Source organism: Barbatula barbatula, assembly GCF_947034865.1.
Source record: "Barbatula barbatula genome assembly, chromosome: 5".
Classification (NCBI taxonomy): Eukaryota; Metazoa; Chordata; class Actinopteri; order Cypriniformes; family Nemacheilidae; genus Barbatula; species Barbatula barbatula.
In genome coordinates, this window is record NC_136769.1 from 2,746,200 (window position 1) to 2,764,065 (window position 17,866).

General features: G+C 39.9%; 1 protein-coding gene across 1 annotated transcript in view; it reads right to left on the reverse strand.

The window, feature by feature from the left end:
* Positions 1 to 17,866, reverse strand: part of LOC306893683 (butyrophilin subfamily 1 member A1-like) — a 52,905-nt gene that overhangs the window by 8,753 nt on the left and 26,286 nt on the right. Inside the window, exons 4-8 of the mRNA XM_079455632.1 lie at positions 10,922 to 11,197; positions 10,027 to 10,134; positions 8,001 to 8,537; positions 4,975 to 5,007; positions 4,819 to 4,845 (exon numbers count right to left, since the gene is read on the reverse strand). Of these exons, the coding sequence (XP_079311758.1) occupies positions 4,819 to 4,845; positions 4,975 to 5,007; positions 8,001 to 8,537; positions 10,027 to 10,134; positions 10,922 to 11,197 (981 nt within the window). The remainder of the gene's footprint in view (positions 1 to 4,818; positions 4,846 to 4,974; positions 5,008 to 8,000; positions 8,538 to 10,026; positions 10,135 to 10,921; positions 11,198 to 17,866) is intronic.

The window sequence follows — 17,866 nt, forward strand, 5'->3', positions numbered from 1 at the left end:
GGGCTGCCTCCCTTCTTTCCCCAAGGGCGAAGAATAGGCAGTCCGTCAATCCATCAATAAGCACTCAGGGCGGCGGGCTCGGCGGAGTATACTGTGTGTTTAACCATTTTAATTTTCAAGAGTGTGTTTATTGTTCCTTTTAAAGTACTAGAGAGGGTAACGAGATGAAGCTGTGGGAAAACTGCAAGCTGTTGGGGATCCATTAATAATTATGATTATAATTGTGATTATTAATAATTTCAGGAGTCATAGTAGGAATAATTGTTAGCCTAACTGAGGGTCAGGAAAGCAACAACACCACATCGAAACCGAGACACAAAAGAGCCATAGACGATACGAGGTTACCATGTGAACAACTCGTACTTAACTATGTTTGGGGCAAGACCACATCATTTACTTCGTCATAAATTGTGGGGCAAAAAATAGCTCATGGAGGGGTTATGACGTATATGTATGCATGGACTGGAATATGGACCGTGTTTGTAAGGCGCACCAGTCTAGGCGAACCCTTATGGGTGAATGGTGTCCGGCATGGAATAAGGTAATAGCATATACCGGTGGTTGGACCCCGGAAGAACCCAGCCTTTGGACCCGTACCTCGGCAAAATTTGATTTAAAAATGCAAAGAGATTACAGTGCAAGCCAAAATCCACTCACCCTTTCAATATCCACCAGAACGGGATCAATCAATTATACAGGGGAATTATTCCTTATAATGGGGGTGAACATCCAAGGAACAGATAGAAAGGCAGTAATTACATTTGTTGTGAATCTGCTGAGCCATTATCGGTACAACAAAAGAGTGGAGTAGTAGAAATAGATTACACCATGTTAAAACCAGAAGATATGATAGAAAGAGCCACAGGATATGGAGAAAATAATTTGTTGCTGGAATGGATAATTACCACAGCCAGAGAACAGAGGTTAGATGATTGTGTAGGATGTGCTAATGCAAGACCCCATTTATATACTGAACCAGCACCGTTGTACCAAAACGATACATGGGGTTATGAGTGTATGCTGGCACTGACAAGGATGGCCAGTCCAAAAAATTGTAGTACACTAGCAGCAATATCCCCACCAATAACCAACCATTCGAAGACAGGTCCATTTACACCAAAGAAAGCAAATTATACATGTTATGATATTACACGTCAATCACCAACCAGCAACCTAGGGGAGATAAACAAGGAGTGGTGTCATCAGATAATAGCAGATAATGGGACAAAAATAGGAAAATGGGCTAGAGCGGGATTGTATTATTATTGTGGAGATCGAAGATTGTTTACTAGGATATCTGAGGAAGCAAAGGGAGTGTGTGCTATGGTTAGACTGGGAGCCCCGATAACCCTGATAGGTGACAGAGCAGTCAGAACGGAAACCATGAATTCAGCAACATTGACTAGAAGACGGAGGAGACACATCCTCAAAAAGAGAGCAATAGGTTCAAGTGTAGATTTGTAATTGAATAGTCCCACATATATAGATGCGATAGGAGTCCCAAGAGGAGTACCAGATGAATACAAACTAGCAGACCAAGTGGCAGCAGGTTTTGAGAATATACCCATAATAGCTGCTCTTTTTCCAGTCACCCCAAACAAGAATGTAGATAGGATTAATTATGTGCATTATAATGTGATGAGATTAGCAAATATGACAAGGGATGCCGTTGATGGTTTAGCAGAGCAACTAGCGCCAACTTCCCTGATGGCCATCCAGAACCTTATGGCTCTGGACATGCTGTTGGCAGAGAAGGGAGGAGTATGTGTTATGTTTGGTGATCTTTTTTTGTAATTACAACCCTAATAATACGGCCCCAGACGGATCAGTGACTAGGGCATTGGAAGGGTTGAAAACTTTGTCTATCGAAATGAAGGAACATTCAGGAGTAAATAATCCAATTGGGGAATGGTTAGATAAGGCATTGGGGAAATGGAAAGCATTAGTGATGTCCATTGTAGTGTCCATAGGAGTATTTTTGGCAATCACGATCACCTGTGGATGTTGTTGCATTCCTTGTAATAGGTCATGTGTAACAGGCTCATCATAACAGCCATAGAAAAAAAGGACGGACCGGCCCAGTACAGCATGCCTTTATTGTCCAGTGAGTTAGAAGAAGAAGAGGAATGTGATGTGTGACCTCTTTCGAGGTCAAGAGAGGGAATTGTGGGAATTGAGATCAATATATATCGATATAGAAATGGATGATTAATTTTGTTTTAATCGAATGTATTTTCCTACGTGACATGATTCAAGTTTAATAGATATGTTTTAATCATATAACCATTTGTGTGCTATATAACCATTGAAATTATGTTTTGTTAAATTACATTGACACAAAAGGCAAGGAAACTTGCAAACAAAGGCGAGTTTCTGAGAGTTCCCCAGTTGCCAGATGTTGGTTTGCAGAGAACGGAATGTGGTCAGCAAGAGTTCAACAGGACCTGATTGGTTGCTGAGGGAAATACGACTCGGAGACGGAAGGGGTAGCACGAAGACATGAACGACGTCACATTCTGTATATATTGTGTAAAACTTCCTGGGGGGTTGTTGGCTCTTATATAGAGGCAATCCAGCGCTGTGAAGACCTTTTAAATCTGATGAATAAACTCTATTACTTTTAAAACAGTTTGTTCCCCTCGTCCTTCCAAATTTTGAACACGCAGGACTAGTAAATACCATAGTCCGACATCTCTCTACAGAACATCGAGGGACCAACTGAAGGGGAACAGGTAGTTTCCTTTAAACAGATACCTGGACAAATAGACAAAACTGTGTTTACAGTATATTCAGGGGACATTTATTTAAAAACACCACATCAGAATGTCCTGATATTGCATGATGGACAAACTGAGATGGTGTACTATGATTCTGAGGTGAAATCATTTTCACAAAACCGCCAGTTTCACAAAACCGCCAGTTTCACAACCGAAGTGCCAGTTTGTATTTAAGAATGTGTCCTAATCCATACCCTTTCTCACTTGTGAGAACCTTAGTTCCCTTCCAGAGAAGGCTACGTTTCATTTTCCTCGATGATCGGTATGTATTAGTTTTATGTTAAAAGAAGTTATCTAGCCGAGTAACAATCTCATGCTGTTTATAGGTCCGTAGAGGGGTATAACTGTATTCCAGTCGGGGTGCTCCGTGATCATGTACGGCCGCAGTGCTGTCCTGTTTCTGTTTCAATAGTTAACCTTCAACTGCAACTTCGGGCTTCGGTTGATTTCTAGCATTTTGTTTTGTATAGTTTTCGTTGGACTGAAATTAGCTGCAAAGATTGGTGATAAAATCTAAACTGCAATCTTTGCTCTTCTCCTATTCCAATTTATTTAGATTTTTCCTATCTGCTTTTTCATTTGTATTTGATTTTGTTTCTAAAGTTAAATTTGATTTGATTTGATTTGATTCACTTTATTGTCATTACACACATACAAGTACAGTGCAACGAAATGTATTCGTGATCTATTCTCTAATTATTATTCGAAATAAGTTTATTTCTTTAACCTTATTTTGTTCCAATTTGCTTGACTGGTTTGTTTGATTAATAATTTTGTCTGGAGTTTGATTTGTCTCTTTTATTGATTTCTTTATATATTTTGTCACCATTGACATTAGGGTTTAGTTTCAACCAACTGTTTATTTTAATTTGTTAGTTATAATATTATATTGGTTATTTAGATTATTTTTTTTTGAGCCTGAATGATCCTCCCATCTACCAAAGGTATTTTCTGTGTTTGATGTATCTCCTTTGTGTGTGTGTGTGTGTGTGTGTGTGTGTTAGCAGGGCCATTAGAAGAGGATTCTTATTGGGGTGATGGTATCTTTCTACCCGTGTGCAGTGCTTGGTATTAACACCTGCGTGTGCGTGTGCGCACAGTGACGTGCAGTGGTCCTGCATCTGCGGGCGGCACAGTGCCTCTGTGCCTCTCGTCCCTGCCTGGACCTGGTTCTAAAACTTGTAGGGGTTCATTGAACCTGAACAAAGTCCCTCATATCCTTCTTATACTGTTTTCTTTTAAGAATTATCAATAAAATCAATTTTTGTACGATGACCCATGTCTCTGACACTAATGAGTGATACGAATCTGTGTATGCCTTTTGTTGGGGTTTATTCTAAGTCTTTGGGTGAAATTCCCAGAGTGGCGTAGTCTGAGTGTGAATGGTACAATCTTATCAATCGTAATTCTTTAAGAAATTCTTTATGAATTGAAACCGAATTATATTATGTTCTATTATGTTTAAATCTGCCTGGTAAAATAAACTAATTTCTTAATAAATTTCAGAAATAGTTGGCCTGAAAGACCTGGAGGACCAGCATAGCGTGGAGAGCGGAAGTGGCCTGTCCCTCGGCACAGAGGAGAAGTCCTCTGCTCCGCGTCGTAAATCCAGCAGGTTGAGTCTGAGTTGGTTTTTGCTTGACAACATATGCCACGCAGGTTCCGAAGAACAAAGGATAAGTGTATGACTGCCGCCATCTTCCTTTTATACCCGTATGTACGGGACGGAAACTGGCGTGCGCTTGCCATTCGTCAAGCCCATTGCCGTTTTAAATTTATCTTCGGAGATGATATGTTCTCAAGATCAAACCCCAGTCAGTCTCTCAACACAACACATATTGTTACACATATTTAATATCTTCCAGCGGACATACATTAGCTCTATTAACTGTCTATAGGATTGTAATCTGAAAATTCAATTATTAAATGATAAAGATGCTGATAAAGATCCTATAGCTCACTTCACATTGAGACACAAACAATCACCTGTAACGGCTGTAGATCTAAAACACTTGAATCATGTGATCAAACTTTCACTTACCTGCATGTTTTCTTAACAGTGAAGTCACTAAAAACACACAGACAGTATTGAGTTATACAGAGTCCATAACAGAATTATACTAAAGATCAATAACCCAAATATAAAATGTTTAATAATGTATAACTTAAATTAATAAAGACATTAAAATCAATTCACCACTTTCTACAGTCATCTGTTCTGGCTCGCACTCTGAATACAATTTAAAGTAAAGAAAAAAATTATTAAAATATAGGAAACAGAAAATACAAAACAAACATGCACAAACATAAACATTTAAATAAGATTTCATATTTTACAGTTTTTCTCGATTGCTAAAACACTGTAACCAGGCTTTTGAACTTAATTGTCAAAACCATAACGCCATTTTTCGAAAAGCACACCGATTTTGCTGAACCATAAACACTATTTCCCTACTTAGACACATGAGTTAAGTTTGGTGAACTGTTACTGCATAACTCTGCACACAAATCCCCACATTTCTCAGTGCTTACAACGTGTGGTCATTAAGAAAGCACTATCATTCATTATTGATAACTCAATTCAGCACAGCTTGAGCTCAATTACCACAATATTACCCAGGATGAAACACTAGGAGTCAAAATTTCACACATCAATCAAATGCGTCAATAAATAGATAGAAGGTTCAGAATCAGTTAATTGAGCTTTGGAACAATGGATCCACATATAAATGAAGGAATGGCTCAAGGATGTGGATGTGGTGAAGGAGGAGGGAGGAGGGAGAGGATGAGGAAGAGGACGTGGTGAAGGAGGAGGGAGAGGAAGAGGACGTGGTGAAGGAGGAGGGATGAGGAAGAGGACGTGGTGAAGGATGAGGGAGAGGAAGAGGACGTGGTGAAGGAGGAGGGAGAGTGTTACGACCCGTGAGGGTCTGTGTTTCTCTCTCTCTCCTGCAGGTGTTTGGAGGTTGATCCGGATAATTCCGCAGCTGATGCTGATCAGCGGGAATCAGTGAGGTGTATACAAAGGGCTAGTGGAGTGCTGTGTGAACAAAAAAGGGGGGGAGATCGGCTGAGTGCAGCTGATCGAGAGCGCTCCCTTTTCCCTTGACGTCGGTGTGAATTACCGTTTTGGAACCGCTGTGTGGATTACTGTGTGGATTACTGTGTGGACTGCTGTGTGGAATATGAGATCGGCTGGGTGCAGCTGATCGTAATCTTTGCCCTGCACCGTCTGTGTGGAACCAGCTGCCGGACTAGTGTTCGTGATCAGCTGGGGATGTGTGATGAGCAGCGGACCACTCGCGTGTGTATTTCAACCGTGGACGAAGGAGGAGGGAGAGGAAGAGGACGTGGTGAAGGAGGAGGGAGAGGAAGAGGACGTGGTGAAGGAGGAGGGAGATGAAGAGGACGTGGTGAAGGAGGAGGGATAAGGAAGAGGACGTGGTGAAGGAGGAGCAAGATGAGGACTTGGACGTGGTGAAGAAGGAGGGGAAGACGAAGGGCAAGGAGACAAAACGTCTCTGATGATATTTGAGCCACATTAGTTGAACATGTCCTTGTCCATGGTAGTTATAACGAGTACAGCCAAATTTGAGTCACTTCACCGCTGCCTCGATCATCAGAACCTTCAGGGAGGAAGACAAGTACGGTACGTATAGTAAGACTGTTTTGTACAGTAACTTTAGAGTGCATACACTGTTGCACTATGCCAATGTAATAAAGAAATGCCTCAAAATGCCTCGCCGACGGATAGAGTTTCAGAATGTTTCCAGTTTTCCTGTAAAAAGGATGTTACAGCAATGAGTGCTTCTATTTTTATAGGACACAGAGACGACCACCTGGTGTCCAAGAAGCAAGAGAGGGAGCTTGTAGACATCATTGCTAATAATGTAATCCGCCTGCCAGAGATTCAAAGGAGAGTGATTGAGGATGATCATAATTTTCGAGGGTTAAATGCCTTCAGTCCCTCCACAAGTGATCGTATCCTATGAAAGCACGGGTTCCGGATGAAACAGGCATACCGTGTATGCAAATAGAAAGAGTGAAAGACCAACGAGTGTAATTTACATTTAGCAGATGGCTTTATCCAAAGCGACTTACATTGCATTATCTGCAATCCCCTGGGATGGAACCCACAACCTTGTGTTGTTATCGCAATTATCTTACCACTGAGCTACAGGAAAGCTAATATGTAATATGTTAAGGTATGAGTTTTGATATGTTATGAAGTATTGTGTACCATCACAGTATAGCAGCTTTTGCTGACTTGCCACTTGAACTTATCTTAAGGGTAGTGATTTACTCTACTGTGTTTCATGTGTTTTGCAGACATTCTTTGAGATTGAAGGCCAACCTGTTCCCTATGAAATTATCTTTGACTCCACCGTCGTGCCATTCTAGGACCCTATAACACTCCTCCTTGCTTTCATTGATAGTCTAAAATAGCATATGTTCCAGCTAGACCTCAGGGCACCAGCACAGCCAGAGCAGCCTCACTATGTTGTTGTTTGGGATAACGTCAGCTGCCATCGCGCTGCTCTGGTTAGTGACTGGTTTACCTAAAACCTAGAGGTTTTCTAACCTCTTTCTGCCTGCATACTCTCCCTTTCTAAACCATATGGATGAGTTAGACATATCAGTAGATGCATCCCAGGGGTGGATCAGGCATTCAAGAGGATTTTACCCTCGCTGCTTGGCTAGGGCCAATATAGCCTATGATGTGGACGAGATTCTCTGGCCAGAACAAAGACGGGATGCTGAGGTGGAATACATTTTATTTATTTGTTAACAGTTGTGATGTGTATTACATGAATGAATGCATTGGTTGTGTCTTTTGTGTTCATGTGAAAAGGTTATTGAGGGGATAACCACAAGTAACATAACTTACCAGTTTTGAAAATATTGTTTTGAATTCATTGCACCAGTGTCTAGACTATGTTGTAGTGTGTGTGTTTTTGATGGCTTGTGTGTGATGTGTGAGGGAAAAGTTAGTTTTTTTCAGCAAGAGTAAATGGTTTTCAGTGTAGAGCTTCATTTTGACCTAAAAATAGGATGTTTGGGGAATTGTGTGAGACGTTATGGATTTGCGTTATGGACCACAGGATACGAGGCATAGTTTCAAGAAATGTGTTTAAGAAATCGAGAAAAAACAGTAATCATTAAATACCAAGTTGAACAAACAACAATTTATCAATCACTTAAAAAGCCAATAGATAAAATTACCCTTCAGTATTCTCTGGTCTTCATTCTGTATTCTCTGGTCTTCAATCTGTATTCTCTGGTCTTCAATCTGTATTCTCTGGTTCTCTGTCTGTATTCTCTGTTCTTGATTCCATATTCTCTGGTCTTCATCCAGTATTCTCTGGTTCTCTGTCTGTATTCTCTGTTCTTGATTCCATGTTCTCTGGTCTTCATACAGTATTCTCTGGTTTTCATACAGTATTCTCTGGTCCTCTCTCTGTATTCTCTGGTCTTGATTCTGTATTCTCTGGTCTTCATTCTGTATTCTCTCATTATCGCTCTGTATTCTCTTGTTCTCTCTCTGTATTCTCTCGTTCTCTCTCTGTATTCTCTTGTTCTCTCCCTGTATTCTCTGGTTTTCATTCTGTATTCTCTGGTCTTGATTCACTATTCTCTGGTCTTCATTCTGTATTCTCTCTTTCTCTCTCTGTATTATCTCTTCCTCTCTCTGTATTCTCTGGTCCTCTCTCTGTATTCTCTGGTCTTCATTCAGTATTGTCTCTTTCTCTCTCTGTAGTTCTGAAGAGAAAACCGCATTGAAATGATATAATTATGACTTAACTACAGGAATGACAAACATCCTATATTATTATTTAAAGATTTGCTCCCATGTGATGATGGTGTTTGTATATTGTCCTGTATTGATCCTGTATATCGTGTGTTTAGTTTATTTTCCAGCACAGATCATAAAACTTGAGAAGTGGCATATCTCAAATGTGTGTGTAAGGTATATTATGTTAAGGGGATGTAACCAAAATGAGGAAATGTTTGTTTTACCATAATATGTTGGAATTTATTTTGATGAATACTGTACCTTTAAGAGATTTTTCATGTATAAAGTTTGGTTGAAATGTACTAGGGGAAAAACGTGGCTGACATCAAGTTGGTTGCTACTCTGAAGTGTATTGGTCAAAATCAGAGATGGACAGAGACTGAACCAATCAGGTTTGGGTTTGATGAGAGGAGGAACATTTTTGCGTGAGAGGACTATGGTGAAGGAGAGAGGAGGAGAATCGTTCTATTAATTAGTTCGTCCAGAGCTAATCGGGAACATTTTCCGTTTTGATCTAGCGGAGTACCGGATAGACAGGGAGATAAAGGACGTCTGTGTCATTTGAAAAAACAGACATTCATCCAGGAATCGCGGGACTACTGTGGATGTCGTTCCGGCTCGTGGCTGTGAGGCATTTAGTTCTCTTGCGGTTGGAGCTTCGTAACCCAAGGCATCATCAACAATCTGCTAAGAAGTTGTTTCAACGCACACTAGCATCAATTCAGAGGTAACCTTTATTTTTTTGCTCTTCTGAGTGATGCGACCATTTCTGTTTTCCGGCCCCTATGTACTCGAGCATCGGAACAGGCCTGCAATGGGGTGGGATGTGTGAATGCTTTGTGTAATAAGTACAAGGCCTGATTTGTGTTTCTTTTCATTTCAAATCTATTGCGATATTGTCAGAGAGTTTGTGAGGTTTAATTGTTTTTCAGGTTTAAGCATTTATTCGCTAATCTTATTTCACTGAACCGTTAGTAGTAAACAGGTAAAAAGAGGGAAGAGGGTGCTTTGGTTTTCTTTTTTATATTTTTACCTGACTTCATTTGTGAATACAATACACTTTGTATACATATTTTCTTGCACGTGTGTGTTATTGTAATTGTGAAAGTATACAGGGATTCATTTTGGTGTATAATAGGAGGATAGATTTGTAATTTTAGGGTAACTGTTTCACATCAGTACAAAGACAAGGAAGACAAAAGAACCTAGCCGTTTATCATGAACTCTAATCTGTAATAACCAGTAAGAGGATAAGGGGCTACATGTGTTTAACTGAAGATAAGATTAATCTAAACCTATATGAAGTTGCTTTTTAAAACTGTGACAAACATCATTCACACACACTCCATGATATGCTCAATGCCGACATAAACAACCTTTCTAACTAACTACAGGTTACACACTATATATACAGTATTAATACATATTAAATATGATAAAACACATGAATGTTACCTCTCTTTTTACAGACAAACACAATGATCAGTATCACACAGATCACACTGAGAACAACAGCAACTGATATCAGAATCACTGAAGATCTCCAAGACTGAAACATTTTACCTGTAAAACAAAACTGAGACTCAATGTTTACAGTCTAAAATAACTCTGTGTAATTGTTTATATTTATAATGAAACTATGTTTTTAGTGCAATAAACATGTAAACTCAAGTGCAGTGCAAACTATGTTTCAAAACATCAGACATGTACAAAAGATCTGATGCTGTCAAACTTTCATAATGTCAAGAATCCTCATAATCATCAATTGACCCCTGAAGACAGCTGATCATGTTTATATATAAGGACTCATTTCTGTGCGAGGAAGAGAGCAAAACAAAGTTGTGGTGAGGAAGGCGGGACGAGAGCCGTGAGGCAGGGCGGGCGACGTGAGTGATAGTTGGAATCAGCTGAACGCTCACCGGTCCCGCATATCTCACGGAAGAGATTGGGAGCTTAAGAGGACAAGCTGCAGGACCGTTGACGAGAGAGGATTGGGCCTGGACATGCTACGTGTGTGTTTATGGTTTATGACCGTCAGTCTACCGTGAGGTGGCCGCCGGTCTTCCGTGTTTATTGTTTGTTTATTTTTTATTAAAGTCTGTTAAATGTTCGCCGGTTCTGCCTCCTTCCTTCCCATTTATGGATCTTCATTACAAATGTCTCCTGAAACTAATAATCGGCTTTTAAACTGTCAAAGTAAATGATGAAAATAAGATCACGTGAGACTCCTGAAACCTCTTTAACTGATGTCAGTGATTATATTGAGTTCAGTTATGAATATGTTCATGTTTTCTACTGCTTGAAATGATCATGAGATCAGAGGAAATACAGAACATAAATCTGTACTCACTGGATGTGATGATCTCAGCCTCCATCATGTGAAGATTCATTCTGACTCTGCAGTGATATTTAGTGTCAGTGTTATATACAGTGATCATGTGTTTCACACTGAATCCATCTGTGTCATCTCTGTGTGTGTCTGTAGATTCAGATGTTAAAGTGACTCCTTCACTGTTCAGCCACAGAAGATCAGGTTCACGTTTCCAGCCTTTAGATTCACACTGTAGATGAAGACCACCAGAAGCATCAAACCCATCTACAGTGATCACTGGAGGACGACCTACAGCTACACACAACAAGAATGAGGAACATTTATTACTGCCAATAGACTTTTGTCCAACTTTTACATACTTTTGTTCTGGCATATTGGGATTCTAACAAAAGAAAAACAATAGAAACATTAAAGCTGAGAGCAGCGATGTGCAGGCCCTCGTGCATGCACTGCAACCATGTGCTACCACAACCCGTCGGCATCAGGAACTGCGAAAGGTGTACAACTTGCATACGTAGCGCTCATTAAGATAGTAAACGACATTCGCTTAAGTACTGATTCAGGCAAATTATCCGTGCTGGTCCTACTCGACCTCAGTGCTGCATTTGACACGGTCGATCACAACATACTTATAGACAGGCTGGAAAACTGGGTGGGGCTTTCTGGGATAGTCCTAAAATGGTTCAGGTCATACCTAGAAGCAAGAGGTTATTATGTGAGTATAGGTGAGCATAAGTCTGAGTGGACATCCATGACATGCGAAGTCCCCCAAGGCTCAATTCTTGCGCCTCTCCTATTCAACCTGTACATGCTCCCAATGAGCCAAATAATGAGAAATAACCAAATTGCTTACCACAGCTATGCAGACGACACACAGATATACTTAGCCCTCTCGCCTAACGATTACAGCCCCATTGACTCCCTGCTCAAATGCATTGATGAAATAAATAGTTGGATGTGCCAAAACTTTCTTCAGTTAAACAAAGACAAAACTGAAATCATTGCGTTTGGAAATAAAGATGAAGTTCACAAGGTGAACGCGTACCTTCACTCTAAAGGTCAAACAACAAAAAATCAAGTCAGGAATCTCGGTGTGTCTCTAGAGTCAGACCTTAAGGCGGGCGTACACGGTGCGATTTTTGCTGTCGTACGAGTTCGCATGCGATTTTTTTCAATCGTGTGGAAATCGTGTATGCTCGTATGGTCGCGGCTCGTATCAAGTGCGAGGAATTACAATCCGAGCAGAGCGCCTTACGAGCACTTCCCGACCTCCCGAACATTTTTAAACATGTCTAAAAAGTTCGTGAGCTATCGGTTTGAATTCGTGACATGTGTGCGGTTGAACGAGACGATTTGTTGATCTATCTGAAGTTGACCAATCACGAACTAGGAAAACCACAGAAGAAGATAGACAAAGATGGCAGCGCCACAGCGAATGTGGACTATTGAAAAAGAGGATAAACTCGCCGAAGTCTGGCAGGAACAGCGAGCGCTGTATGATGTTTCCAGCAGCGTGTACCATGAGAGGGTCATCCGTGATGATATTTTACAGTGGATTTAAACATAACAAAAGGCCTGAAGGCAGTTTTCTGCATCACTTTTCTCCCACAATACAATATGTAGGCTATTCCATATCAAACATTTGGCCTGTAAAAACAGTATGTATACAATTATAATACCTAGACTATCCAGCAATAACATTTGTTCAAAAAATATATAAAAACAACGTTACTATATGCACAAACTTGCGTGACACGCTATGGTTATATACTTTGCCATATTCCACGACCACATCAAAGCATGCGCACACAGATACACAGCTGTTTTTGAAGAACTGAAAGTCCATGCTTTTCTCTGCTCTTCAGCCAAACTCTTTGCCATGCCCTTCTTTTTCTTTTCTTTTTTATTCTTTCGCAAGCCATTGCTGCCACAAAAAAAGCAAATCTTCCTCTGACTCCATGTTTTTGGCGCGGAACTTTGTGCGATTGCTTCGGAAATCGGCAGGTCGTAAAATCGTGTCGTATATCACCTCGTCCGTATGATTTTCAGATAAATTCACTCGTGACGTGTGCGTGGACATACGATCTTCCGACCAGCAGAATTCGCACCGTGTACGCCCGCCTTTAGCTTCAGTAGTCATGTCAAAGCAATAACTAAATCAGCATACTATCATCTGAAAAATATTGCAAGAATTAGATGCTTTGTTTCCAGTCAAGACTTAGAGAAACTAGTGCATGCTTTCATCACCAGCAGGGTGGATTATTGTAATGGACTCCTTACTGGCCTTCCCAAAAAGACCATAAGACAGATGCAGCTCATACAGAACGCTGCGGCAAGGATTCTGAGCAGAACCAGAAAATATGATCATATCACACCAGTCCTCAGGTCTTTACACTGGCTACCAGTTACATATAGGATAGATTTTAAAGTTTTATTACTGGTATATAAATCGTTCAATGGCCTAGGACCTCAATACATTGCAGTTTTGCTCATTGAATACAGACCCAAAAGAACACTCAGGTCATTAGGATCGTATCAGCTAGAAATACCAAGAGTTCTCTCCAAGCAAGGAGAGTCTGCATTTAGCTATTATGCGAGCCGCAGCTGAACCAGCTTCCAGAAGAGATCAGATGTGCTCCCACAGTAGCCACATTCAAATCCAGACTCAAAACACATCTGTTTAACTTTGCATTTGATTAATGTGCCACTGTGCCTCTGACCGTCCGACTGTTTGTGCTGTACTTTATTTTATTTATTATCTGTTCTAAACTATATTTTCTGTTATTTTTATTCTTAACTGGTTAATTTTTATTTTTCTTATTTGTTCTAAACTTTGTAATTTTATTTTTTATTCTTAACTGGTTACTTTTATTTTTCTTATTTCTTAACTGTTTTATCAAATGGATATTTTTAATATCTTCTATGTAAAGCACTTTGAATTGCCATTGTGTATGAAATGTGCTATACAAATAAACTTGCCTTGCCTTGCGTACAGGGAGTTGCATTATAGATTTTTCCCTGCCATATTTCCTATTGCCAGCTGGTGGCGCTATGACTTTTGGTGAACACTGACGTGGATATGCGTTCAGGCCAGGACTCTCGTCGAACACGTGAAGTGTATGGCCGGTCGGATAGCGTGTGCCTGAGTTACTGTAGCTTCTTGTTTCATGGCGAAACATCATATTTTGTCAGGCCACCTTGGACACACCCTTTTAAAGGAAGTCAGGAGATTTCGATGTACCATCACAAAGGTCTGAAAATCATACTGCCTGTACTGGTCAAATATGATGCTGACCTGTATGAATCTCTATGAGCAGTTAAAAACAGTTTAAAACATGCCATTTCCTGTTTCCTGCAGGTGGCGCTATAACTGTATCTGGATATTACCATGTAGATGTATTCAGGCCAGGACTTTGAACAAATGTGTGAAGTCTGTGGCCTGTAGGACATTGAATGCCTGAGTTACATCAACTTGTGTAGTTGACGGTGGCTTGTTCTTTCGTGCTCAGGCCCTAATAAACAACACAGAAACAATAGGGTTCTGCTTCTTCTAGGGCCCTAATAATATTAATAATAAATTAAAGCTGCAAGCAGCATTATGCGGGTTCGAGCAGTTTAAGAAGTCTAAAGAAGCTTTGCCTTCATCAAGTAGGCCGAGGACTCTCATCCTACAACACCCAGGTGGACGATACTCCCAACGCCAATAACGCAATTATAGATACTGTGATGGAAATTTTCATGACGTGGGTTTCTTCATGCTAATCTCTGTAAAAATTGATTCAAGACTGTCTATCTTGTTGTTCTTAAATTTCTGAGAAATGTTGTGCTACGTGGCAAACCACTCAGCTCCTTTGCCCTTGAGCAAAGACCAAGAGGTTCTGGTGAAGATAAGAAATGGCGACACATTTTTGTTACCAAAGATACGTTCTTGCTCAAGGGAGGGGAGAAGAAGAGGGGGGGGGGGGTCATGTATGGATGATATAAAAGCCCCTGTAAATGAACAGGTAGGGGCCTTCTGTCTGCACCATGCTTGTGATGCAGACTGAATGACAATAAAGTATAAAATACCTTGCAAGGTAACTCATGCTCTCTGTGTGTTGCATTTGTCTAAAGTGTTTAAAAAACTCACTTTGATTAAGGAATAAGAAAATTCCACAACAATACAGTCAGCAACGGTTCATAGACACTATGCATGATTACATTAGAATAATACATTAGAAGCTTTCACACCTACGAAGTCAAGAAATATTAATGAAATAAATATTGCACCATGATACAATAGCACCGCTCGCGCCCTTTAAAGAGAAACTCGCAAACTATAGCGCAAATGGATAAAATCGCAATTACAGGTCTTTAAAATGGCGTGGAGAGAGAGTGCAAATTGTTATAAAAAGGCACCAAAAGCAGCAAAGGCTGAGCACCTTCGTAACCTCATAGAAACCAACAAAAACAATCCAAGGTTTTTATTTTGCACATTCGCTAAATTACTAATAAACAGACACACCACCTGACCTGGCTATTCCGCCGCACCTCGGTATGAATTCATGAAATTTTTTACTGAGAAAAATCAAAAACATTCGTGACAAAATAGTAAAAACTCAACCTCCAAATCTGTCCTATGAATTAGCACCAACCATCGCTCCAAAACAAAGGCTACAGTGTTTTCACCTATAAAACAGGAAGATTTAATTCAACTTATCGCAACTTCTAAACCTACAACTTGCTTATTAGACCCCATACAACCTAAATTATTAAAAGAGTTACTACCTGTTACAATTGAGCACATTTATTACATTAACAACTCGTCACTTCATCTAGGCCATTGTCAAGTTTTGACCTCTTTTTTGTGCAATTCCCCACTTGAAAAGGACAGTCCCTCCACATGAAGATCTTAACTGGATTTCACTCAATTAACAGCCATGAAATCAGTTTTTCCTCCTTTATTAACCATTCTTTGATTGGTAGAAAATAGGTGAAAAACCTCAAAAGAGAGATGACAACTACAAGTTATTATTTGAGTTGTCAGTCAAATTAAACACACAAAATTACATTCACATTCACCTCAAATAAACACATTTCTGCCATTATAAAATACAAGGTTTCTACTTTTAAACAGACACCCAGCATTTTGAACCAAATGAGCAGAGCCAATATATTTTTGAGCTAAATTTGTATTTTAGCCAAATACATTCAAAATATTTTTAGTCGTAAAAAATTCAATTTATTTTCTAATCAGTAGTTCTAAGCAGATAAATCTTGGGTTTTTTTAGCCAAAGATTTTTCAAAGAAGACTATACATTTTCTTTTACTGAATTAAGAACTTTGTAGAAATCTTAGTAAACCAAGTTTAAATTACTGATAACCATTTCAAACACGTTGTTTGTCAACAATACATTTGGCTCTTACTTTTCCTTTATACCCCACAACCAACATTTGTTATAAATAACACTGCAAAAAGTCCTAACAAAGTCAACAAGAGTTAAGAGTCTGCGTTTTCCAGAGTATCATTAGCAGTCTAGCCAAGCATGGCCAATATGGCGCTTACCGGCTGTCTTTCACAGTTTTGTGGAGGGCTTGGTCTTGCACAGTCACCTTGATCACAAAGATGAGGTTTCCTTGGTTCTGTGGTGCTATAAATGCTCCTTTCACTGCAGTCTAAAGACAACAGCAGAGCTAGGTGCTGGTCCGCCCAGATTGCCTGGAAGATTTGCTCCACCTGGTTCACCACTGATTGAAGGAGGAGGAGTCTCACCATTGAGGAGCTCCCAGGCAGTTTGTCAGCACGGCCATGTCCCAGGACCCTTTAAGATGGCCGTCATTAAGCCTCTAATCAAGAAACCAAACTTAGATCCAAATGAACTAGGAAACTATAGACAGGTTTCAAATCTTCCATACCTGTCTAAAATTCTAGAAAAAGTAGTGTGCACTCAGTTGTGCTCTTTCTTACAAAATAACGACATACACGAAAAATTTCAGTCAGGCTTTAGACGGCATCATAGCACTGAAACTGCGCTGGTTAAAATTATAAACGTCCTGCTTATAGCATCAGATAAAGGTAACATCTCACTCTTGGTCCTGCTTGACCTGAGTGCTGCGTTCGATACCGTAGACCATAACATACTTCTAGATCGCTTACACAATTATATCTGTATTGAGGGACAGGCACTACAATGGTTCAGATCTTATCTTTGTCAGACAGACATAAATTTGTCCATTTAAATGGGGAATCATCAAATCTAACGCAAGTAAATTATGGATTACCTCAGGGATCGGTTCTGGGACCAGTGCTGTTCTCTATATACATGCTGCCCCTCAGAAATATTATTGAAAAACATGGAATTAGCTTCCATTGCTATGCAGATGATACTCAGCTATATATCTCATCAAGACCAGATGATTCCTCCCAGTTATCCAAATTGGCAGAGTGCATTGAAGATATACAACATTGGATGACCTGTAATTTCCTTCTTTTAAATTCTAATAAAACAGAAATATTACTTATCGGACCAAAGACACGCAAAACAAATATTTCTGATTATAAACTGCAAGTTAAAGGATGTACTGTTACTCCAACAAATACAGTAAAAGATCTAGGTGTTATATTAGACAGCAACCTGTCATTTCGAAATCACATCTCAAATGTCACAAAAACAGCCTTTTTCCACCTAAGAAATGTTGCCAAGTTACGAAATATTCTGTGTGAAGCTTATTCATGCATTTATGACCTCAAGACTTGACTACTGTAATGCACTACTTAGTGTTTGTCCTGCATCATCAATAAACAAACTACAGTTAGTTCAGAATGCAGCTGCCAGAGTTCTTACCAGGTCCAGAAAATACCATCACATAACGTCTCGGTTACGTATGTAACCTCTGTTCCCTTATGGAGGGAACGAGACGTTGTGTCGAACCGACAGATGGGGTTCGCCCCTGAGAACCTATCATCTTCTGACTATTTTGAAA